Source organism: Suillus subaureus (assembly GCF_016647635.1).
Source record: "Suillus subaureus strain MN1 chromosome Unknown BJ212scaffold_22, whole genome shotgun sequence".
Lineage (NCBI taxonomy): Eukaryota > Fungi > Basidiomycota > Agaricomycetes > Boletales > Suillaceae > Suillus > Suillus subaureus.
Window position 1 is genome coordinate 591,099 of NW_024538578.1, and position 24,246 is coordinate 615,344.

The 24,246-nt window shown below is 46.6% G+C and overlaps 10 protein-coding genes across 10 annotated transcripts; 6 read left to right on the top strand and 4 right to left on the bottom strand.

The window, feature by feature from the left end:
• Window positions 1-750: 750 nt before the first annotated feature.
• On the bottom strand, window positions 751-1,417 carry BJ212DRAFT_1365151 (uncharacterized protein). Its single transcript, XM_041336060.1, has one exon. It carries the CDS (start codon window positions 932-934, stop codon window positions 770-772), a length of 165 nt encoding a protein of 54 aa, XP_041191654.1. The 5' UTR covers window positions 935-1,417; the 3' UTR covers window positions 751-769.
• Window positions 1,418-2,350: 933 nt separating this feature from the next.
• BJ212DRAFT_1365156 (uncharacterized protein) lies at window positions 2,351-3,052 on the top strand. Its single transcript, XM_041336061.1, has 2 exons — window positions 2,351-2,566; window positions 2,613-3,052. The coding sequence occupies exons 1-2, from the start codon at window positions 2,424-2,426 to the stop codon at window positions 2,860-2,862; spliced, it is 393 nt and encodes a 130-aa protein (XP_041191655.1). The 5' UTR covers window positions 2,351-2,423; the 3' UTR covers window positions 2,863-3,052.
• Window positions 3,053-3,910: 858 nt separating this feature from the next.
• On the top strand, window positions 3,911-6,263 carry BJ212DRAFT_388807 (histidine phosphatase superfamily). The gene is made up of 10 exons (XM_041343079.1): window positions 3,911-3,929; window positions 3,984-4,369; window positions 4,417-4,678; window positions 4,727-4,782; window positions 4,837-4,965; window positions 5,022-5,027; window positions 5,075-5,222; window positions 5,272-5,436; window positions 5,490-5,653; window positions 5,709-6,263. Exons 2-10 carry the CDS (start codon window positions 4,238-4,240, stop codon window positions 5,841-5,843), a joined length of 1,197 nt encoding a protein of 398 aa, XP_041191656.1. The 5' UTR covers window positions 3,911-3,929; window positions 3,984-4,237; the 3' UTR covers window positions 5,844-6,263.
• BJ212DRAFT_1482367 (uncharacterized protein) lies at window positions 6,160-7,485 on the bottom strand (the record flags this gene model as incomplete). The annotated part of the gene is made up of 3 exons (XM_041340406.1): window positions 6,160-6,632; window positions 6,688-7,279; window positions 7,342-7,485. The coding sequence occupies 3 exons, from the start codon at window positions 7,483-7,485 to the stop codon at window positions 6,160-6,162; spliced, it is 1,209 nt and encodes a 402-aa protein (XP_041191657.1).
• A 3,236-nt stretch (window positions 7,486-10,721) lies between these two features.
• BJ212DRAFT_1514974 (uncharacterized protein) lies at window positions 10,722-11,414 on the top strand (the record flags this gene model as incomplete). Its single annotated transcript, XM_041341672.1, has 3 exons — window positions 10,722-10,833; window positions 10,909-11,133; window positions 11,178-11,414. 3 exons carry the CDS (start codon window positions 10,722-10,724, stop codon window positions 11,330-11,332), a joined length of 492 nt encoding a protein of 163 aa, XP_041191658.1. The 3' UTR covers window positions 11,333-11,414.
• Window positions 11,415-12,057: 643 nt separating this feature from the next.
• BJ212DRAFT_1365182 (cytochrome P450) lies at window positions 12,058-14,466 on the bottom strand. Its single transcript, XM_041336062.1, has 13 exons — window positions 14,144-14,466; window positions 13,996-14,092; window positions 13,806-13,942; window positions 13,622-13,747; window positions 13,322-13,571; window positions 13,148-13,270; window positions 12,993-13,095; window positions 12,854-12,940; window positions 12,770-12,804; window positions 12,674-12,720; window positions 12,501-12,623; window positions 12,422-12,451; window positions 12,058-12,364 (listed from the first exon to the last, which is right to left on the bottom strand). Exons 1-13 carry the CDS (start codon window positions 14,284-14,286, stop codon window positions 12,190-12,192), a joined length of 1,476 nt encoding a protein of 491 aa, XP_041191659.1. The 5' UTR covers window positions 14,287-14,466; the 3' UTR covers window positions 12,058-12,189.
• A 1,328-nt stretch (window positions 14,467-15,794) lies between these two features.
• BJ212DRAFT_1241456 (uncharacterized protein) lies at window positions 15,795-16,478 on the top strand (the record flags this gene model as incomplete). The annotated part of the gene is made up of 4 exons (XM_041329597.1): window positions 15,795-16,109; window positions 16,157-16,240; window positions 16,291-16,320; window positions 16,368-16,478. Coding segments are annotated over 4 exons (540 nt in total), but the record flags the coding sequence as incomplete, so codon positions are not given.
• Window positions 16,479-17,086: 608 nt separating this feature from the next.
• On the bottom strand, window positions 17,087-19,749 carry BJ212DRAFT_1482371 (uncharacterized protein; the record flags this gene model as incomplete). Its single annotated transcript, XM_041340407.1, has 7 exons — window positions 17,087-17,159; window positions 17,215-17,396; window positions 17,457-17,600; window positions 17,647-17,823; window positions 17,882-17,919; window positions 17,973-18,423; window positions 19,495-19,749. 7 exons carry the CDS (start codon window positions 19,747-19,749, stop codon window positions 17,087-17,089), a joined length of 1,320 nt encoding a protein of 439 aa, XP_041191661.1.
• A 2,883-nt stretch (window positions 19,750-22,632) lies between these two features.
• Window positions 22,633-23,357, top strand: BJ212DRAFT_1206561 (uncharacterized protein; the record flags this gene model as incomplete). Its single annotated transcript, XM_041329160.1, has 3 exons — window positions 22,633-22,833; window positions 22,888-23,178; window positions 23,238-23,357. Coding segments are annotated over 3 exons (612 nt in total), but the record flags the coding sequence as incomplete, so codon positions are not given.
• Window positions 23,358-23,668: 311 nt separating this feature from the next.
• Window positions 23,669-23,983, top strand: BJ212DRAFT_1274688 (uncharacterized protein; the record flags this gene model as incomplete). The annotated part of the gene is made up of 1 exon (XM_041331173.1): window positions 23,669-23,983. A coding segment is annotated over one exon (315 nt), but the record flags the coding sequence as incomplete, so codon positions are not given.
• Window positions 23,984-24,246: the final 263 nt, after the last annotated feature.

Below are 24,246 nucleotides of genomic sequence, written 5' to 3' on the forward strand. Positions count from 1 at the left end.
AGTAGGCCTCGGGTTGCGCTTACTGACCTAGAGCACCCATCGGAAGCTCCACTGTACGGTACACAGGTCTAAGGACGAAATTAGTACATAATAAATATTGATAAAAAGATGTGTGGAGCGCTAATTATCGAATAAAAATGCAGATTGCGCAGAAAGTCGGCCGCCAAAGCGATGGGAAGTATATAACAAGAGTGAAGGGATGGAATGTTGGCGATACTTCCTGTTATTTGCAAATGTGTGGCAGCGCGGTTTACGAGTCACGACACAGTGTGGGTAAGAACGGAGTTGTAGAGGTGGCACTGTATGCCGGGACCGAATTGGTGTTCGAATGACAACAGGCCGGCTTGCACTTCAATTAGGAATGTCGTGGAGGCCGGACGGGCCTTGGAAAGGGAGAGGTAGATTTGATTCAACTGAATCTAGAAAAAGACATGCTGTACGATGCGCAGCCGTCTGGAAGATATAAATATAAAAGAGGTAGGACTGGCGCCCATATGCCCATCGTCGCTCTTCAGAGTACCACTGTCTGTAGAATGCTTAGTAAATGGTTTTATTGCTGTCTATGGATAGCTATAGTGTAGGATTTCTAATTTTATTGTGACGAAAGGAGACATTGTTAGAAAATCAATGGACAAGTTGAAAATATACCTCAGTTACACTAACAATTACAAAATGCTGAGGTGTAGGGTGGGGTTTGACGTGGCAGTGACGAGGCACTGGCGCAGCATGTGCGATGTTTGACGCGACATAGGTAAGTGACAGCGCCGCATCACATGCACCGCGCCGATGTCGCGCCACAACCGCGGCAGGCGCAGCATGCCCACGTCAATTTCACCTGACACGTTAAAAGGGCCATGCTCATTGTTGCATGATGCGCAGCCGCTTGGAAGGTATAAATATAAAGAGGTGGGATGCGCACCCATATGCCCATCATCACGCTTCGTCCTTGCTAGCATCTTGGTAAGATGAAAGCCCATATGACCATCAGGCATGGATGACCTCACAATTGACTTAGCAGGCAATAGCTAGTGCGTCAGCTCTCGAACGAGAGTTTAAGGTCAAGCCTGACCTTACAGAGCACGAGAAGAACTCACCAAGCACATTCACTGTTAACCGATACACTTGCCAACCCTTCTGGCAAATACAGCTGTAATGGCTTCCAGCTCGACCCAGCCAGGTACAGCAACAAACAATTCAATTTTGACACCGGCCATGACCTTGGATGGACACAAACCATCCATTATTTCCTTGCCGGATGGTAAACATCACGAGTACAAAGGTGTTTCATGCATTTCCTACTTTCCCGACGGCAAGCAAATGATCAGCGGATCACGTGATAGGACCATTCGACGATGGGATCTGCGGGAGGGTAAGGAGATTTTTGAGGATCTGGAGGTTTGCGAGAATCGTATACAAGCAGTGGGAGTATCAAGGAATGGTCGATGGGTTGTCACTGCTAGTGGCAGTGGGGAGCTCAAAGTCAGTGAAGTTGAGACGGGGATCGTGAGAACATTTCTTGACAAAGGTCATTTCGTTTGGATCACCTGCATCGATATCTCCTTGGACAGCAAGCTGGTTGCGGGTGGGTCGCTTGATTCTGAAGTGCGGATATGGAGCTTGGATACAAGAAAACTCGTGGCTGGCCCATTCAATTGTAGTGGTGATCGTCACCCTACCCCGGGCGGTGACTTAGCACTTCGATTCTCGAAAGACTCTCGGAAGCTGGTGGTGTTGTCATATGTGGAGCAGCGCCTTCAGGTGTGGGATATCCAAGCACAGAAAATGGATGTACAAAGATATACTCTCAAAGATGCGGTGTCAACTTTGCCGGTATTCTGGACAACAAAAAATAAATCCGTCGTAGCCGCAATCAGCTTCACGGATAGCAACTTCCCCACAACGATATATGAGTTTGATGCGCTGACCCTCAAAACTATCGGTGCTCCTTTCAATGGGCACACTGATGCCATCAGTGGTCTAGCACTCTCATCTGATTGTGTTCTTCTCGCCAGCACTTCCTACGACCGCACCATCAAGCTATGGGCCTTCGAGTCCCGCCAGCTCCTTGCTTCATTCGACGTCATATCTCGGCCGTTCACCGTCGTCCTCTCGCCCGATTCACGCCAACTAGCTTACACGTCTAGGGATGAGACCAAGATTCACGTATGCAACATTCCAGCCAACATCCTCGCTAGCATTGGGCTTTCAGAAGAACTGCAGCCTAGTGTATGTACTCCCCGCATACATCCATCATTTATATGCTAATATTTTGTAGACGAGTAAATCTAAACATTCGCCCAACGCTGTGATGACATCTGTCATGTCTCCCTTCCATCGCCCACCGAGACCATGGCCTACAAGGGACCGACATACTTTCCTTCACTTTCTACGCAGAGTACTCCTTTCCTCCTCTCCTCGCACGGATGCGGTTTGTACCGATGGGCCTCGTAATCCCCTGGATGTATGTTTCTTTTACCTTTTTGCCTTTCAGTTCACTCGACGGTTCACTCACAGTTACCTGCTACATCGCCCCTACCTCGTCCACTTCCAAAAACACGATGAGAATGTGAGTGCGGACTGCCACAATACATGTTAAGCTTACATATTCTTAGTCTCGACTCTTACCGGCACTACCCACCAACCAATCCTTTGCCATCAATACTTCCGCACCACTCAAATCCTGCTTACATCGACCATGAACCTGGTAGTCCCTTCATACATATCATGCATCGCATACTATTAATGTTGTCGACGTTCCTCTCGCGCAGAGTAAACAGGTTGGCGGATGCTCCTGGCGATGATGACTCCTCGATATACGGCGAAGACTACCTGTCTCCTCCACCTTCCCCTAATCCTGGCTGAAGCCAGTTACCTGCGGTATATATTGTCAACGCTAGGCAATATGGGCCAGTTTTGTTTCTGCTTAGCTGATTTTGAATTTGTTTCCTGGCATCTCGTTACTGTAATTGTTGCTCGTTGCATGTGTTGTCTTCCCTAGACTTATATCGAATTAATGGTCACTAAACCCCTACAGCGCTTAAGATATATCAACAGTCCCGATGGTCGATGCCGTCCAGACTCATCGGTCCGAGTCACGAAAGTGAGCAGTGCGAGGGCCTCCGACTCGGAAACGTACTGTCGTGCGTCCAGTTGCAATAAGGACAGACAGTCGTGTTTTTGAGTCGTTCCAAACTTTTTCCCTAAACATCTCAATTTCACTGCTCGTTGTATGCATTGTCCTAACGTGAGCTTGTGGATCTACAATAAACTACAATGTTTGTAAAAGCATACAAACGCGCATTTCCAGCGGTTCGGTGTCAATTGTATCCACTCCGTCCAAACTCCAACTTTCTCCTGCCTTCACCTTCATTAATTCATCATTCACCTCCATAACCAGTAGCACTGGCCACAACCTGTGATTTTCATTGATTGGTCTATGTTCAAAATGCATACAGGACAGCAAATGACTGGAAATATGAGGTAACATTGCCTGACGGTGACTAAGCGGTAGCCGTCTTTATAAACATTAATTCCTAGTAGTTGGAGGGAACACAGCTTTCGTTGCATACTCGCTCGCCATGATCGGTTTGCACTACTGACTGGCGGCCCCTACTCGTAAAAGACATCTCGCTAGGACCGCATCAATTGCTGTTTCTACCTTCCTCGGCTCCAATGCGCACTCCTCCACGTTGTTTTCAGCCTGTGGCAGCGTCTGAAAAGCCACCCTCACCCATTATTCTTGTGTCTTGAAACCGCCGATATCGGCACTTCAATGTCTTGACAAGTTTTGTTGCGGAATTGGATCTCGCTGTTTCCCGCACTTCGCCCCCTGCCGGCCTGTCTTCGTGCGTTCTTGAAACCGGAGGCTCGGTGACAATAGCATCCATCCGTCGTGCTGTGTTGTTGCGCGTTGATGCCTGGCGGTGTTCGTGAGTTGCGACATGACTTAATCGCTGTGTGACATACACTAGTAGCGGCTCTAGTATGGTAACGAGTGTCATATTTTAGTGCCTGGAGGACTTATCCCTTCAAGCGTCGTAACTAAAGGTTTGAGCCAATGCTACTAGCTGAAGCGCTAAAAGCTTTGTAACTAAGCTTGGCAGTATTCGCCCTGTCTGTGACACTCTAGTCAAATGACGCTAGTCAAGATGGGTTAAACTGCTATGCACATTAATGTGCTATAAAGTGCCAATGGACAACGGCGAAACTCATCACTACAGATCCAACAGTTCCAGTCATGGTCAACACTACTACCGCAGCGGGACTCATCGGTGTTGTTCTTTTGACCCGCCACGGCGACAGCACGATATACTACCAAGACCCAACTACATACAACTCCACCCAATCATACGTCACCCCTCTTGGAGAGGTGAGAGCTCTGCGCTATAATACTGGATCTTGCTCACGAATGTTTAGCAACAAGAATTTGAACTCGGGAGCTTCCTTCGTAATACATATCTCAATCCCGATTCGCCATCTTTCATCCAGAATATCAGCACTGACGTGGTAAACATCGATCAGCTGGCAGTCCGCTCAGACGCCGGTGGAGGAAATGGTATCCTGAACTCCGCATATGCTCTGCTTCAGGGTCTCTATCCATCCACACAAAAGTCACAGATAACTTTGGCGAATGGTACAAAGGTCACCCCTCCTCTTGGGGGATACCAATATATTCCAGGCAAGTCAGTCACAGTTACTCGTTGGTTCTCTAACTAATGTGCTGCAGTACAATCTTTGGAGTATTGGCAGAGTCCGTCTCTCACGAGCTGGATGGAGTGCGAGGTATGAAATCTATTGTATCTTCGGGAGGTCACTTCATAACGCCCGGAAACCTAGTATTTCCAAGATCATCTAATCCGGCTTTACGCTTCGTCTTCATTCATAAACATGTCTACCACTGCCGCGCCCTTCCTGACTGCATTAAAGCCTTACTTGGGAGGCGTCAGTAACAACTTCACGAACATGGTATGTCACTTCAGCGCATCTGTCAAAGCTTTTCTAACTTGAACGAAATTGCGTAGTGGAATGTAAGGGCACATTTGAATATTTTCAGACTGAATTCATCGTCTCGCAGATATATGACTATGTCAATGTCCAGTACACTTATAACCAGACCTATTACAAGACCCTACCTCCCACTTTCCTCCAGCAAGCTCGCTATTATGCCGATTGGGTGCAACGCAATGTCTTCACCGATTCTACGTCAAGTAGCATCGGACAAGGTAAGTTAGGATTCCATTACAAAAACGCGTCCGACTAACCTTGCTGCAGTTGCCATTCGGACACTCTTCCCGGAGGTCTTCTGGGCTTTGGGCAACATGACAAAGAGTTCTAACAAAGTCAAGATGAATATTCAGGAAATCGATTACAAGCCATTCATCAGTCTGTTTAACGTCACCAACGCTACCCTGACTAATCCCGGGATTAGTGGTATCCGTCAGTATCAATAGTGTATGAGTTCGGCCCTGCAGACTGACACTAATTCACAGCCAACTATGCTTCTGTCGTTGCCCTCGAGTTGTCACAGAACTCGCAGGGTCAGTACGAGGTCAGCATGAAGTTTAAGAACGGCACTGAGGATAGCCAATTCGGTCAACTTGAGATATTCGGCAACACGAGCATCAGCCTTAACAGTTTTATTCAACAACTTACTGTGAGCTGCTCTATACAGCGCGTATAATTTCTTGCTCACAGATTCATTCATTCAGGTCAATACGATTCCGATCAACAATACTAATGAATGGTGCTTCTCCTGCAATCAGACTATCCAGCGCGGATGCTCTGTCTATAACTTCAGTAATGACCCCTTCTTGAATGGCATTGGTACTGGTTATACGCGCTAGACGAGGTGTATCTTTAGATTTTCTGGATGTAAAACTACATAATTATTTCGAATAATCCATCGTTCTCCAGAACTCAACATCAGTGAGCGATGGCGTTTAGACTTCAAGAAATATGTACATTGAGCAATGAAAGCACCGCAATTTCCCTCGCCCTCCCTCTAGACCATCCTTCCTACGAATAACTCCCCTTGAAAAAACGCCCCAAGGTCCCCTTTGTATCCATATAGCATCAACCACTTGTAAGAGTATAAGTAAGTGTCATCATTTCGTGAAATAGGTGGTAGTCACTGACTATCTGTTTGAGTAGCAGAGTCGCCTACAGATCTCCTATTAATTCGAATATATTGAAATCGCTATCGGGCTCTGCAGTTAATTCGAGGGAAGGAAGAAGGGTAACATATTCAGCTCGCTGCTGATCTGTCGTCCACACTGCACTCCCGAAAGTCAGACTCTCCAGGGGACATTTTGACCGCGTCAAAAATTCCTTGAACTCTTCATGTGGCCACTGCCCCATATGGCGAACTTCAACGACGCGAAGGTTGGGGAGTGTGATAACCTCGAATAGGCCAAGATCACCGCCTTGGTTACACAATGCATCTCCATACATGCGTAAGGTTTGAAGATTGGTGTGCGTGATTGGTTCTGGGGTCTGAATGGGGTCGAATATTCCAAACACCGTGACGGAAGAGAGGTTAGGGCATAGATGGAGTATGCGGGGGAATGCATCTAGTCCATTTATGTTGATCTCGACATGTGTGAGACGGGCCCATGCGGAATCACTGAAGAAATCTAACTGCCTGCGGTCGAACAACAGACCCGCCATGTTGAGTCTACGCAGATTAACCGGCAATTTCGCGAGGGAGCAGGTCAATAGCTCGCTTGGGGTCGAAACCGTAGTTGTTTATAGTGAGCTCTTTGAGTGCATGGAAGTCTTCCATGATGAAGGGGCCGTCGCAATCAGAAAATTCAAGCTGGAGAGACGAGATTTGTGGAATGTATTCCTGGAGCAGGCTTTGTGGCTCGCTCAAGTTAGAGAAACACTCCAGTGAGAGTGAGAGCGGATGTCCTCTGGATCGCTTGAGCCAGGAGTCGTAGAAGAAAGCTCTCTTGTGCCAGTCATCGTCCCCGACTAACTGCAGCGTGCACCATAAACTTGGCAAGCCCAAAGCAACCTCCCTCCATCGTCGACAAATTGTGGTCAACAACACGGGAGCCAGCGCTGGTGCGGGCGACAAGAGTCTGTCTTCTGGCAGACAGTAAAGGAAAATTTCCGAGAGTATTTCCGTTGGCAACCGCCAAATAGTCGATGAAAATTGCTTGGGAGAAGCGTTGGACTGAATAATATTGGTCTTTTCTTCGACGAGCTGCCGTTGACGATAGCTGACACCATTCCTGACGGTTTCAAGACCCGATTCCTCGCACAAAATCACGTCTGACTGTTGAAGTAGATGTTTGTTATTATATTCAGACGCCAATATCTCCAAAGCCAAGCACTTACAGTTCCCTGCATCTCACCAATGGTAGCTGAGACCAGTGGTAAATCGACGTTTGAGTAGGATATCTGCATGTTAACGCAAAGGAGGTTGAGATGTTGGAGATGGAAATGTGAAGGAGGAAATAATTCTACCGTTCCACCAACCATCGCGTCCCTATTTAAATTCAACACTCCGCAAACCACAGGGCCACAGCAACACACCTGGCTATTGTAGTTTTTCATAGCCGGCCTTAGGTAAAACACCAGCCAGTGGGCGCCTGTGGAACTGTGGAAAGGTGATCTCACTCAATGGCTTCGGCACAATCGACCGGCACCACTAGGCCATTCAAGACCTTTTATGTCTTCTTATCATGTACGCGACAACTGAAGGTCGTAGAACAGACATGTCAATGGAGCTGCCTTTGTTTTTCCCTATAGTGGTCTTGGTTTGACATTTGACAGACGTGAACTTGAAGGTACTCAAGAAAATCAGGTTTCAAGTCTCCTTGGCACCTCCGAGTCTTCACTGTGACATCCCTGTAATACCGTACGTACTGAAAGGCCAATTCCCTTTTCATCAACCATTCCTCCCCTACTACATTCTTAGTACCGACCCACCTGAACCCCAATACAGTCACGCTCTTGTTCAAGTTGAAAACAATATGTCGTCGTCAGTTTCCTTCTCAAATATACGAGCTAGTGCTAACAGTAACACGGACTGAACACCGACAAGCGAAACTGGAATAAGATGATTCAATGTCTGTCAGGAAGTTCATAGTGGCAGCGGGTTAACGTTGACACGTGGTTGTACCCTGTCATAGGGAGCTTCGAGCGCGCGTCACGTAGATTAAGGAGAGTAGTGATAAGCTGGGAGTACTAAGTGTTAATCGTGGTATGCCACGGTCACGCCTCGGCGTGGTAACTTATAACGTCACCTTTACCACGAGCCAGGCTGAAATAACTAACATATATATGTGCAGACAGCCAAACCACTAGTCAATTTCTTACTATTTGTTAGTACGCTGTAAAACATCGTAAGTGCCTCGCAGAGCGATCTTGTTATATGCAGGGAGTACTGTACAACTAAAATGCACACCCAAGTCACTTGGCTGATGGGTTATTACCATCAACGTCACAAGTTCGCTCCTTCCATTCGTTTTCGCTTCGACCGAGGCCGCACGATTTCTGTTAATCGAATCAAGTCTCGCTATCCTCATCCTATCCACGAGTCTGGATCATCTTGTTTATCATATACAATAGATACCATTAGTGCAAAAGATAGATGAACATGCCTCATCGACGTCGAATGACCTATTACAAACAAGGAGGTGATGATAACGAGCAGCGGAAGGCATTGAATGCGAGGATTCCAGCTCTAGAGGACTCGACCATTGAACTCTTTGACTTTGTTGGATGCAGGCAGACTGATGATAGACGACACACCCCGCGTTGAGGATACTCGATGAATCATTCAATTGACTCCGTGTCTGGAATAAACACTGACAAGGACCCCCAGGGCCCACTTCCAAAACTGCGTCTACCACAGTATGCATACCCGTGTGCCCCGCACTTGTATATAAATCGCGATATAAGCAAGGTTACATTGTGTTGGCTTCGGTCTTGACTGAAACGTCGTGCAACATTCGGTCAATCACTGACTTTGACTACAAGTTTTCCTGTAGTTTTTCCGCCTGTTAGGTCGATCTGCACCTGTCTAACCCCATCCACAGTGAATCGATATTCCTTGAAGACCTGTGGCTTTAAGGTACCGTCGGCGAGAAGATAAAAATAAACAGGGCATTTCCGTAGAAGAGCACTTCCGAGTCTGCTGGAGTGTATGTGTAATGATTCATGCTGGAATGCCTAAGCGTGAGCATATAAAATGAATAAGGACAGTTGTGAAGTGCACGAAGGTCGGAGAACCTTCACGTTCTTTTGCATGAACCTCGATAAGAGGGAATGGTGGAACGAAGCTGTGAAAATGTATCAGCTCGAACTTCTTGTGCTCAACTTTGATTGGCCAAAACACTCATTGTATCAACATACCTAGACCTGCGAAGAAGCATGTTTTTGCAAGGGTTGATTTTGAACTTTACTGAATGAAAGCCGAGACGGAGCTGCTACCAGTAGTTCATTATCTCTTCACCTATCATGGGGAGGCAGGAGAGATCAGTGATAACGCCTCATCAGAAACTTGAAGGACACACCGAGTTAATCTGGAACTTGGATCCAAGTGGTCAGTGAAAGGTCAGATGGTGGAGTGAGGTTGTGGGACATCGACACAGGCAAGATCATGGTGAAATGGACGGGACGTACTAATAGAGCGCAGTCTGTCTGCTGGAGTCGAGATGGTGGTCAAGTGATGAACGGATCCTCCGATAGGATTGCAAGGCAATAGACATGGAGAACGGAGAGACGATCATCAGATCATCAGTCCAATTGAGACAGGACACGATCAAGTGGAGACAGTCGTCTACTCACCAGACGCAACCATGTTTGCGACTGGTGGAGACGACCCGCGGCACTCAACCTCTGGAGTCCTTGACCAAAATCTGGGATGCGAAGCTTACAGGTGAGCTTGCCGCCAAATAGTATGATATTGATGTCCCCGACACCCAACGTACGCGTTAGTGGGAGGAGGTCTGAGGTCATGAGGATCTATCAAACACAAAAACATTCCAATTTCCCATCACGAAAAGATGTGCAAAGCTGTGCTCTTTTTTTCCACGTCTCAATACTATGTGCTCACACCGTCGGCCGCAAACTTGAAGCACTGAACTCTTTCAATGAGCATATCAATGATACATATAACTGATTGTTTAGTTCATGTTCCCCACCAGGTTTGGATTCAATGACAGCAACCACTCTCCAGTCATCTGATCTATCACTAATTTCTCTCGTTCCTCCACACCAGGCGGTATTTATCTTATGGCAGATGTACCTGGGTCCTGGACACTGGCGCACGTCGACATCTGACAGCGAGCCAGACCCGAGTTCTTGCGAGTCTGGACAGAAGAGTTTGATACACTAGTGTGCCCTTGGACTGTCGGGCGTTACGGAAACGAAGAGGATGCGGAATGCTGGGGGAATGAAACAGTCAAATAGGACTTCGATTTTTTGAAGCAAAGAGATGAAGGCAAAACAAGAGTAGATTACATACCCATGGTAGGTTTGGTAATACCTGTCCTATTGATTGTTATATATATTCTACAGGGTCATACTAATCTCTCTCTGGCGGACAATGGTAACTCAGCGACATAAAATGCAACGGGGACTGGTTTCTCTGGAGGTAAATATATGCTGTTTGACGTGCAGAGGTGGACATCATTTACGTGGCCATGTGGGACTAATATGACGTTCTAGCGCTCGACACCGATGGCCATTCGCTTCCGTCAGATTGATATATGCGCGTAACTGGTTTCGCCACTGAGTCATTACGCAGTGATCCCATGATACACGAGACATTTCCCGTCAAGGAGTTACAGGATTATTGGGCAACACGCTCCAGGTATGAAGGTAAGACAGCTCACGAGGAAGAGGCAGAGCAGTGGAAGGAAGCTCAATGAGAACATCACGATTGGGCTGCAAAAGAAAGAGGTGCAGCGGTAGACGAGGCTCCTCCCCCACCATATAGGCTGGAAGATGAGCAACACACAGAGTCCTCAAACGAGCGGTGCATTCAATGTCAGGCTATTCCGATCTGGAGCCACCAAGCCCACCCTCGGTTCTTCATCCAGTGCCTCAGCCTCTTTTATGTCCCCGCCGCCTGTTCCAGCCAGGAGTTCATCGCTGACCACTGGGTTCTCGCCCCCCAAGGTGGATGTGATCATGCGTATTCATCATTTCTATCACCGATCAAGCTCCTAACCAGTCGGCGCCGATGTGGACAGGCATTGGTGGAGAGGATGGCTTCAATCTTGCGGGGCGCGCACTAGACACGCTTGGAGGCATCACGAGGAGAGATGCGAAGAGTGAATCTTCTCCTGAACAAGTTCAAATGATATTAGCCTCGTAAGAACTCACAGGAACTCCTTGCTTCCACCTTTGTATGGTTACAGATGCTGCCTAGTTGAACTTTGATTGAATGACTATTGTACTCTTAAGCAGGCGTTACAAGTCATAGATGCACTCCATCGAGTGCAGTAAAAATGACTTCTGTCCAACGTTTCTTCGCTGGTTAGGTCAGTTACGGGGATAAAAGCTTTGATTGAGACTATGGTCACCGGAAATGGTCTGCTTACACCTTTTGCAATTGCAAGGTTAGCCAGAGTCTTCACACCCGACCAGGAATCACTCGAAACGCATCATATCACCTGGAGTTCGTATCACAGACAGGTTCTCACCATCGTGACGAACGCACCCAAGGGAACCGACCGCGTCCCCTTGAACTTGGCCCGCAATTAAATTGTCGCGGGTATACTAATTGTTCTGCCCATGCACGAGTGGTTCTTCAACAATTGGCAGGCTGAGCGCCCAGTTTGTTTTGTACGCCTGTCTTTTTGATTCGACTGGGGCATTTGCAGAGCAAGATGCTAAAAGTGTTTTGCAGTGTATAACTCTGTGCGAGGCGGGATTTACCTCTTGGATGGTTTGCGTTGATGGCTGTGGCATGTATCCACACAGCAACCAATTCCACAATCTTCTGCACTCGAAGGAGTGATGAGTGGGTTTATGGTCTCGCATTGTCACAAACCTGTCCATCGAAATACAACCGCACCCTGATGTTGTTCTAAGTATTTACACGGAAAGCATATGATGCATAGCAGGAAATATGACAGTACATGACTAATCAGAGAAACTGTGACGGACCCAAGAAGATATCTAGATCGCTGTACCAACAGCCACGCGAAGCGGAAGCCTCCTATATGCCATCTAACAGAAAATGTTTCCCAACAATGCTTCATCCATGCGGGGCTTGAATATCAGGCTGAAAGGCATCTGGTGTGATACCACTCCAGGGGTAAAAGCAGTGTCGTCAATAGGATTGCTAGGGTCTTCTGCCACCACGAAGGACCATAATATAAGAGCGATAGCGATGTATACTGATCTGAAACGTGGTGGGTGCAATGAGACAAACAATCATGAAGCCATGCTGTCGGCTCACCGTCTAGCAATATGCATCCCCGGGCATACACTAAAATATGTTCAGCGGAAACCTGGTGAAATAAGGAACTGATATCTACCGTCTTCCAAAACCAAAAGTGAACATCTTCATGTCCTCTTTGATTTCTCCGTCCAAACCGATCCATCGTTGTGGATTGAATTCTTCGGGATCGTGGAAGACGGAGGGGTCACGCCCGATGCTCCTGAAGAACGAAGTAAAAGATTGTAAAAATAAATCCTGGCGTGTACCTACCAATGACTTCCGGAGATAATGGCGCCAGTGGGGATGCACATGCCATTCTGTGATGATGATGAGTTCAAATTTGATTTGTGATTTTGTGCGATATACCCAAATTATATCTTTCGTTGCGCGGTGCGGGAATCCTGGAACTCCGATCAACCAAGTGACCTTAAGTGTGCCTCCCTGCCTCACCTGTTGGGTTGACAGGCCTCCATCGAAGAGCTTCTAAAATGAAGGCTCGAAGCTGAACAAGCTGTGACCAGTCCTCGAAAGTGGGAGCTGTGGCACAAGGTCAGTTAGTTTTGGACTACAACGAGATTTACATGCATACGAGTTTCTCTGCCAACCACAGCTTCCAGCTCCTCGTGTACGCGAGCTTGTGCGTGTGGGAAACGTGCAGCAGCCATTAACACCGTTGAAGTTGCGACAGCAGTCTAAAATTTTGCAAGTTAGGTTGAGCTGATGTGTATCCATTTCTTTGCTTACTGTATCGAAGCCTGCTCCGATGAGGGACCCGGAAAGATATGCTATCTCTGCCTCAGACAGTTTGTTGTCGTCGGGGTGTAGGAGGAGATCCTTTGTGACTGAATGGGGGGCAGTGTTGCTTTCCTGTTGTAGGTTATGTCGAAATTGATGTAATAACAGAAGAAGGGTCCGTACCACTTGACTTTTAACCCACTTCAGCTGGCCGGTTAACATATCGTATTCATCCTGTCCCCACTGTTTCAAATCTCGTCCATAACCAGGAATATATTTGAGGATTGGGTACTTGTCAACGAGGTACGCGCCTGGTGACATTGCGTACTGAACCCTTGGGATCATCTTTTGCAGCCGCACCAGATACGGGTCATCAAGTGTTGTAGGGGTTGTTTTCCCATAGACGACACGCATAATTACAGATGCTGCGAAACTATGCGCGGATGTCACCAGGTGAAGAGCGAGAATAGGGAATAGACGTACCGCTTGATATGCTGCTGGTGCAATTTGGGCTCGTGCAGTATGTCCAGAATGATCTCACGTGCATGTGCGAGCTGTATCGGCTCGTAAGTCTGAGCGGTCCTCACTTGGAGATGGCAGTGCGAAGATCTGATGTGATTGGGATGGTGAGACGGCCGAGTTTTAATTCAACTGACGTGTTGCCTACTTGCGAAATTTGCGGAGCCTCCCCCCAAGGCGAAGTTGGACGAATCGCATTCCTCTCCCGAGGATTTCACCGCCAGCGACCGAAGGAGGCCGGTCTGCAAGAAATGTGCCCTGCTTCTCCATGATGTCAATCGCTTCCTGTCAAAGATGTGAATGCCCCGATAGTAATATGCTACAAAATGCGGTCATACTTGGTGACGTCCGACGATGACTAGTACATTTTTTCCATCGTTGAGAGATATGACTGGTCCATATTCTGCTATCCACTGGGCAATCTTCCTGGGTGGACTGTCGTTGTGCCAATCAGTATGTGACGCTCATCGCATAACAACGACGTACTATCGCCCAAGAGGAGGCTCTGACGGACCAGGAGGTAGGGGCAGTTGACGGGATTTAGATGTGCAAGAACGGTAGGAATAGACGGTAACGCCTAGTAGACCAAATATGACTGCCCCAGTCTGCCAGTGCCATGGAGGGAACATATCAAGCGCGGAGGGAAGGGGTAAATAATGCAATCGATTCCAAGTCCAATTGTAGCGAATAAGAGCATGTTGAATGAATGATGCGCTCGAAATTCGGATCAGTTCAGTTACGTGCTATGTGTCACATGCATGCGTGCCAGTTGCTGGACTAGCCTGGTAGGGCCATATCTGTCTACAAAAGCGAGGAGGAGCCACATGCATGCACATTGTAGTATTTATAACAAGGAGTCAATAAACATCAGCTGCTTGAATTAATGTGCTACAGCGCTCTGTAGTGAATTACGTTTCCCTGATGAATCATACAACTCATTCAAGACGTACATATGAATCCTTAGGCCTTAGTGATAGAATCCCGAAGAATATTTGTTATGGAGGTTGCTCGAGCTCAGCGCTAGCGTTCAGGTATGATTTGATTTGCTATTTGGAAATGTGTACCCTAGTATTACGACTCCGAGCATACTTTTAACATGTCGGAAATTCTTTTACGGCATTCTGATGGATTAAAACGGCATAACGACACGGCCCAATTATAATTATAATGCCCGCTGGAAATTTCCGACAACGGCATACCTGTGCCACACTTTTGTTAACACAATCATTTACCTTGCTTCAATTGTAGGCCATTGCACATGTCCAAGACTCGTGTAGCATGGGCTAATCCTCGTCTGGTGAAAGATTAATGGTAAGGAGCCAGCAACTTGGTGTCAAAGGTGTCCTCCCTGTCATGCTGTACTATGTATTTGCCATTCATTTGCACACCCTCAATTCCATGACTCCGACTGAAATTTGAATCTACCGATAAAAGTTCTTGAGCCCCTTCCTCATTCAGCTAACTCCATTATGAGGCCCAAATAATCAAAGATAGCCCCATACCTGGTGACCTTGTCACTGTCAGTATCTGGTAGATTCATATCATTGAGTATTGTTAGTCAACAACTATTCGCTAAGAAACTCCCCAAGATGAGGCGGCATGGCAGGTAAGATACCGTCTTGACTGCTCTTGGAGCCATTGATACTAATGTGAGTGTGCAGTCCCCCACCTTACTATCCTAGGTGTGTAAGTCTCGGTAATAGGTTGATATTTGATGAGTGATGATAAGCCTTGCAGCTCGTCAGAGGCAGACCCTCTGATAGGGTCTCACAAGCCTTCACATCGTTATCAATCTCCCTGTGTCTATGCAGCACTCATCGCTATCTTGATTGTTGTAATCATGATTGTCATGTTCTCCATTAGCCTTTCAAATGATCTCTTAGATCCAGATGTCTGAGATCGCATTTGCAAAGACTGGGACATTGAACTTCGCCAACACCAGAAAGAAGTTCTCAAGCGCATTGACACTCAAAAATGCTGGTGTCTGGAAGATGATGACAGGATTCATATCTGTGAACAATGGGGAATGGAGGTGGAAAGGCACAATTGTGAAGTGGAGGAGAGCCTAAGGTGTGATGAAGAACACAAAGTTCATATCTGTGAACAATGGGAAAGAGAAGTGGAAGAACATGGTGAGGAAGTGAACAAGAGGTGGAGGCATGATGAAGAAGAAAGAACTCGCATTTGTGAACAATGGAGAAGAGAAGCGGATGAACACAAACATGAAGTGGAGGATGGATGGAAGCATGAAGAAGAAGAACACTTGAGATTGAATATGTTTTGGACCGACTTGACATCCCACATGTGCATGACATATGCCACTCAAGAGTACACTGCCCAACTGGTGAATGTTCCATCATACTGCAAACACTGCATGAAGGCTTGCATGGCCACACTGGTAGAAATCCACAGGGCTGAATACACACCTAAGTGGTGCAAGGATCATGTAGGTGTCTCTGCATTTCTTAGTAGTACAATCAGCTAATATTCTGCATCCAGGGTCCAAACGACGTAATAGGTCATTGGGAAGTCGACCAGCATGAACCAGATTGCGCGTTGTACTGGAGCTTGTACAAAGACCTTGTTTGTCGATCCTTCTTGTTGGCATATTTGCAACTCATTAATTGTCCCAGGGCTGTGTTTCACCTGGATCCAGTCAGCAAGTGGGTTTCTCAGATACAATATAGTGAGCAAAGTTGACAGTATGCAGTGTATTGAACATCACCTCAAGAACCTCCTGTCAGGAGGTGATTGGAAGGAGTTTTGTGCTACCACCCCTGCAAGCTTCCGTGGGATGCATTTTATGGGGGCAGAATTCTGCTTCTGAAAGGTTTGTTGCTCTGTTACATCAATTGTGGCATGATTTGTTGATTCCTTCCAGTACTATGGCACATACGGCCACTGGGTTTTTGGTGATGAGAGCTGCAAGTAGTCAAGTCACAATGATGCTGCAATATTGGATGAGGGTGATATTGTCTGGGAATTTTCATGCACTATTTTTTGCTGTGCCATTTGATGTACTTGTATCTAATATGCATCTCCAACCAGACATCAGCAAAACCCAAATGGGGTATGTAGCACTGCATATTGCTGTACAGTGACTCAGGGTTTGCAGGAAGGTCCCCCCATGCACAGCTGAGCCATAATGTGTGCTTTGGATGTGTCATGCTGTGCAGTTGGGTACAGTTGGCACAGTGCTGCACAATCCTGCACAACACTGTAGTGCTGTATGACGCTGTATAGCACAAACCTGCTATGCAGTGTCATACAGTGGTGTATGGCGTTCCATAGCACTCTTATTACACTACCAGTACTGCTAGTATAGTTTTTTTTTGTTCTCGCATGCTAGCAGCACACCCATATGAAAGCCAATGAAAATTCAATTCAAAATAAAACAGTGATAGGACTAGTAAGTAGTAGTATGTAAAACTACGCGAGATCAACATCCCACTCTGAGCTGTTGTCACCTTCATCAGCACCAAGGCCGGTGCCATGTACATTCCTAACTTGATGGTCAATAGACTGCTACTGCTGTGAAAAATCATGCTGAAACTTACATGCCTTCCAATGCCCAAGCTTTGAGCATTTGACAAAGTTTCAGCCTGTGATATGCATCTTTGTTTGTGCAGTTGAACAGCATAGAAATGCGATCATATGAAGTCTCCAAATCCTCAATAGGCGTCTGCTTGGCGCCATTTACCTGGTCATATTTACTGTAGATATAGATGACATTGCAAATCTTGGTAGGATAAACTCAGAATCAGTGAATGCACTTTAAGCATACTACAGGTGCACTCACAATAGTACCAACAAGGAAGAGCACTGCAGGCAGGATGGTCTTCTGAAACTTGGCAAAATGCTTTAGTGATTTGGATCCATTGTCATAAAATGACTTATGGAAAACGATGTGAACTGTGTTGTTTGCAAAGTTAGATGCATGACCCTACTAGATGTTTAGAATTGAATATCAAGGATGACAAAAAACGTACCTCAGAATCAGGCTGGCCACGCAAATACATTGCTTTCTTCAGCAAAGCGGTTGCCTTGAGTTTGATGCTATCAGTTGTATTCCTGTTGACGCTGATGGCTAGTTCATATACCATCAGAATGACAGTAAGTACAATCTGTTTGATCTTGCTGCAGAATGTCACAGCATTGTTAAAGACCTAGATCTGTGTGACTTAGTTAATGGAAATATATGTTGGTAAAAATCAGAGCACTCACCACAGTAGCCATCCCTATTTTGAACTCAGGGTAGTAGCCTTTGTATGTGTATCAGTGGGCAGTAACACTGTAGTTAGAGAAAAGAAAATACCTTTCTCAAGTTTGCGTTTCTGTTCTTGCCACTGTACAATCACTTCCATGATCACTTCACCACAGACTCTGGTACCACCAATGGATTCCTCTTTGTTGGGGAATGGGACTGAAGTAGCAATATAAAGCCTGAAATTAGCCTTCACGCAGTCAAGAAGTTTTTGCCAGAGTGATGGGTAGAACCCAACATTAGTTGCACCACGATTGGTATTAGCACCCTTCGCTTTCTTGGTGCAGTGGTGCCTCCCACTATCAATATCGACCTCATTGAGATCCTCCAAGTTGTCCTGCTGGTCAGAGTCATGGTCATCACTTGACTGGGAGTTTCTTGTGCAAGCATGCTTGGTCTTCAGGTGGTGGTTCCATACACTGCTCAAATACATAGGGGATGGAGAACATGGTCGATGATTTTTCATGTGGTGAGCCTGGAGGATATCATAATCAATATTTGGCTGAGAAACAGTGTCAATACATGGCAATAGTATGGGTGAGTACTTATGACTATGGGAGTGTTCAAAAGACTCAGAACTTGTTTGTTGGTACTCTGTAGACCCAATCACTTTGGCACCATCTTGCTAGTGGTGTGGTGTGACGATCATATTCCCGCTAGGCTTGCAATGGCCATCTTTTGATATAGGTGATGGAAAGCTACAAAACCATCGACCGCTTTTCCCACACTCAACCCACTCCGGACACATATTCCCGCGCTCTGTGGACCTGCGCATTCACTCCCACACTGCGCACATACCTGTGGTCGATTTCCTGTGCCTTCAGACTACCTTACAAATGTCCTGCATCAGTCCATTGTCCATCCTACCTCATTGGTACATATTTTGCATTGCCTCATGTGTTGTAACAAGTGTTGCAGCCTTATTACATGTCTTTACATATTCCTACTGCCTGTCTGTCCTGTCCTTTCCATTTCCAAGAGGGTTTAGCTAGTATAAAGTGCCTAGAGTGAATACTTCATATTTACTTCCCTTCTGCAGTATTTCCTTCCCTTAGGTTTTACTTAGGAGCAGTCACCATTAGTGCGCGCTTTTAGCCCCTATTGGTTACCTTATACCTGGACACCTTGTCTTGACTTTCCCTACCTGTGCAATCAATACCCTTGCCCTCACTTGTTACCTGTGCCATTCCTTAAAAACTTCCCTACCCCTTACCTTAACATCTCGCACTCCTGCATTGACTGCTCATCAACCGCACTTCTGCATTCCTGCACTCTACATACCTGCGCACTTGTTCCCGCACTCTGCGCACTTTCGGGTCTTTAGTATCATCGGCCATTCTCAGTAGCAATTCCCTTTAGGGTCAAACATTCTTGCTTGCAAGTGTAGCAGCTAGGCAGAGCATTGACCTACAACAATATTTTTGGTTAGGCACTTTAACAAGTGTCTAGCCATTGTTGTGTTTGCACAGCGGTTATTCTGATAATGATGGTCCATGCCAGCCACTCCTGTGCCATCCTCATCCTCATCCTGTGAATACATGCTATGATCAGGTGCTTGCATAGGGTGTCTTACTTGCTTGCTGCTAGGATAGGTTTGATCACCATGATGTGGGGGGTGCATGATGGTGTTACTCCCATACAAATCCTCCTTGTGCTCCATAATCTCATCAGCATCATCATCTTGCACAAAATCTCCACCCTCAAGCTCATTATCAACACCATCATCTTCTGCAAAATCTCTGCCCTCCTCAATGTCCTCTTCAACATCATCTTCATCCTCTTCAACGTCTGCCTCTTCATGACCTTTGTCAGTTCCAATGATGGACATATTTTGACTGACAGGAACTGAAAGCAGGAGGAGTACAAGTAACGGTATGGTGGGGTGTTGTTAAGAACCATGTTGCTCAAGGGGGAGAGAGACTGACTCAGAGGGGCTTGGCCTCAGCTTGTACGCTGTGCCCCTTACCTGAGTATGTGCCCTTCATTTCGTATGAGGTCTGATGATGGTCCAATGAAGTCCAGAGGACTTCCAGAGGCTGGCTACTCTGCTGGAGAGCACTAGAGGACTTCCGGAGGAGCACAGGAGAGTTCCCACTGCAAGGTAATACTTCTACAGGAAACAGGATGGAAGGACAGGAGAACAGGAGGACAGGAGGACAGGAGGACAGGAGGACAGGAGGACAGGAGGACAGGAGGGCAGGAGGGCAGGATGATGGAGGACAGAAGGACAGGATGTCCAAAGGTACAGAGGGCAGGATGTCTGAGGGTTAGGAGGATGGAACGTCCGAAGGACAGGATGCCCAGAGGTATGAGGGACAGGAGGTCTGGAAGTCCAGAAGGAATAGGGGCTACATCAGACAAAGTCCGATGTAGAAGCAAACAGAGGTAGACTACTCTAAGGTAGAGTCAGAGAGACAGGGATTGGACCTAAGTCTGGAAAGAGGGAAAGTGCCAGAAAGGCAGAGCTCCGGCCTAGGGAATCAATCCCTAGGCCTGATGGGTAGGACAGGCTTAGGTGGACCAAAGTCCGAGAGAGGATTGGGCAACTCTAAGTTGATATTCAAACTAAGGAACTACAGGAGTATCTACAGGGGTTATATACTGAACAATATCTGAGGGGATCAGTAAGCAAAGGAGCAAGGCTATGTACAAGCATGTGGAAACACATTAGTAAGTAAGTCGGAACATAAGTAAATGAACTCGGAGATGAGGACTCATACAAGGATCAATAAGTAAGACGGAACAAGAGGTAACCGAAAGCCAGAAGGCAGAGAATGCCTAAATGGGGATAGGCGCAGGATATCGGACAGAGGGTGGGAATAGGTCCGGAGTTAATATCCAGAGGTCTGGAGATCTGGGGATCCAGAAGACAAGGTGGATACAGGACTGGAATATGAGAAGGTGGATATAGTCTGGAATCTGAGACGAGGTGAAGTCTGGATGTCTTGCTGGATGGAGTGCACATAGGGTGGACAGGATAGGGTTGTACAGATCAGGCTAGCAGTGAGGATCCGATGGTCCAGAGCTCAGGGGTAAATCAGGAGCGTAGTTGATCCTGCTGAGGTGTGGAGCACACAGTGGATGGGGATATGGGAATGAGCTGGATATGAAGTGGGGTCCGGATGTAGGCTCGGAAGGCGTGGGAATATGATGGAACGTGTGTCCAGATTGTGGGATATGACAGGTGTCATGGTTGCTGATGGCTCCCACTGAACAGCAGTATTGAGAATAGGAATAGATGAGCCTGAGCATTGGTTGATGACAGAATGAGAAACACTACAAGAAACAATATGAGCACCAGCAGGATGCTGGACAGCTGGAATTCTACTTGCATCAGCCTGATGGTCACAAGGAGTGCCATAAGAGGCACTGTGAGAGACACTTCAAGAAGCACCATGAGAAGCACCATGCCGAGAAGCACCACAAGAAATACCATGAGAGACACTGTGAGAAGCACCTTGAGAGGTACCACAATCATTGACATTGGGCTGGGCAGGAGATATCATTAAATCAGGTTGAGGATCCATATGGTGGGACTGGAGTGGTTTGGAACCAACATATGTTGAGGGAACTGGATGATCCTGCAAACTGAACCTTCCTGTATCCGTGACATGTAGAGCAGGTGTGGGACCTGCAGCACTAGGGTCTGACTCAGATGCCTCCTGCTAAATACCAAATGTTAGTACTGAGATAGTCAAGCCTAAGACTTGATGGTACTGCCATGATGATGCAGTTTCAGGAATGAACATCAACCAAGGAGGTACTTACTATTGCACTCAAGTTTCTCCAAGTCTCAAGCTGCCAAGGAGCTTTCCCTCCCCTCTTCTTCTTTGCCACTGGAGCCATCACATTTTCAGGTTCATCCAATGGGATGATGACATTCTGAACCTTCAATTTTCCAGGTGCTCTGGCCAGAGTCTGAAGAGCATTTCCTATCTTCTCTAGCTGAGAATTCCTTCCTCCAGCACCAGCACCAGGTTGGTTGGAACAACAATGGGGAGGTTGGACCAACGTCACTGGTTCATTGTCGATGTCTGATTCAATGACTTGAAATGATGGGACTCTGACTTGTTACCCCCTCTGTTGGCCCATGGTAAGCACACAACTAGTAGGCAAGTGATGGAGAAAATGAACCTTCAAAATCAGGTTAAATAATAGTTATAGCATCCATGGGTAGGTACCAGCATGGTGCTTAATTACTAAGTGGTAGTACTATCCAAGTCCAAATTGTACCAGCACATTCATGAGTTACATACTAGTCATACTAGTAGTACTACAGTAGCAAAGTCCGGCACTGTGACATACTAGTACCTCTGTCCTGACTCCCTCCTCAATCTCAATGACAGTGAACTGCCATAACTGTTTGAAAGAGTTTAAGAGCACTTGGGCTGTTTCACAACACCTGAGCCAGCCCCTTACATCCTGTCTATGATGGGTTGATCAGCTTGAGGATGCAGTGCAAATCTTGCAAGACTCACAGTTGGTGGACCAGCACACAACTCCCAGCCCATCTGAGTCATCATCCAACCCTCATCATTCCAGAACACCAAGCCCTTTTCAAGTTCAAGCTGATAGTGAGGAAATGGCGTATGACATGAATGACTCAGGCTATTTCTACAGTGATGAGGGAGGTGTGGTGGGCTTGGAGAGTGACCTGCTAGGGCCAGTTGAAGAGCCTTTGGGCAGCCAAGCTTCGGAGAAGCCTTACATCGAGTGCTTCAGGAATGCTGCAAAAGTGTATCAGTGTGGCCAGACCTTTTGGGACAGGTTTAATATGGATCCCTATTCAGCATATCACAAGGACAACCTTTACTATCCATTCACATCCCATCAGGACTGGGAGCTCAGCAGCTTTCTCCTGTGCTTGTCATTAAGTATGGCCACCATAGATGAGTTCCTGGAGCTCAAACTAGTATGTCTTAAGTCAGCTGGCATGTTACCATCACAAGTGCTGATTTCTCCGCAGATTAAAGCATTGTCTCTCTCCTTTCGTACAGCCAGGGAGTTGTGTGGTTGTGCTGAGCTGCTACCTCCTGTTCTGAAGTGGCAGTACTGCATAGTCTCAACCACTCACCCAACAAAACAGCCTCTATATTTTTACTGGCATGATCCATTGGATTGCATCAAATCATTTTTTAGCCACCCATTCTTTGCTAAAGAAATAGATGTCATGCCACAACATGTATATCACACAGTGGAATGTACATCACAAATTTACAATGAATGGCTGATGGGTGACACAGTGTGGTCGATGCAGGTAATACATACCTAACTATCAATGGTTTCCAACTTGCTAACTCTCAGATCTCATCATAGTCACAACTTCCAGATGGTGCAACATTGTTGGGCGTCATACTGTCCTCTGATAAGACCAACATCACCAACATGACTGGTGGACATGTTGCTCACCTGCTCCTGATCAGCCTTGCCAATATCAAGATGGCAACTCAAAACAAGGCATCCTCACATGCTTTCCTCCTGACAGTGCTGCTTCCAATCGCTGAATTTCTGCATCCAGTGAAATGGATGCAGAGTGTTCTTGAAGCCCACTTAGTCCACCAGTGTCTAGATATTGTGCTAGAGCTGCTCAAGCAAGCTGCACGCATCAGCCAGATGATGTCAGACCCACTTGGGAACCTCAGATACTGTTTCACTCCCTTAGCTTCATACATTGTTGATACACCTGAGGCATGCATGCTCGCACGTGTCTGAGGAAAGACCTCACTGATCACCATGGCAATGTATGAAACTTCAGAGATGCCTTCCAACACTTCCCTCAAACAGCTAAAATGACTCTTGACCAGCTTTTGAGCATTAGTTGTGACCCCCTCAATGTCAAAGGTTACTTTGATGCATGCACTCCATTCCACCTGAGTGGTGTAGCCCAGCCATTCTGGCATGATTGGTCACTTGCAGATCTGCATGTATTTTTCACTCCTGAACCCCTGCATCACTGGCATCATGAGTTCTATGATCACGATGTTAAGTGGTGTCTCGCAGCTGTTGGTGAACAGGAACTAGACTTTTGCTTCTCTGTTTTGCAACCACTCACAACATTCTGATACTTCAAGGATGGCATTTCCAAGCTTAAACAAGTAACTGGAAGAGCCCAACATGATATGCAATGCTATATTGTTGCTCTCATTGCCGATACAGCCCCCCATAGTGTTGTGATAGCTGTTCATGTGCTGATGGACTTTCACTACATATCACAAGTGACAATGATTGATGAAGCACATTGTCAAAAGATTCTTGGTGCCCTCGAGGAATTTCATGAACACAAACAAGAAATCATTGCGTGCGGTGCACATCAAGGTGTGAAGAG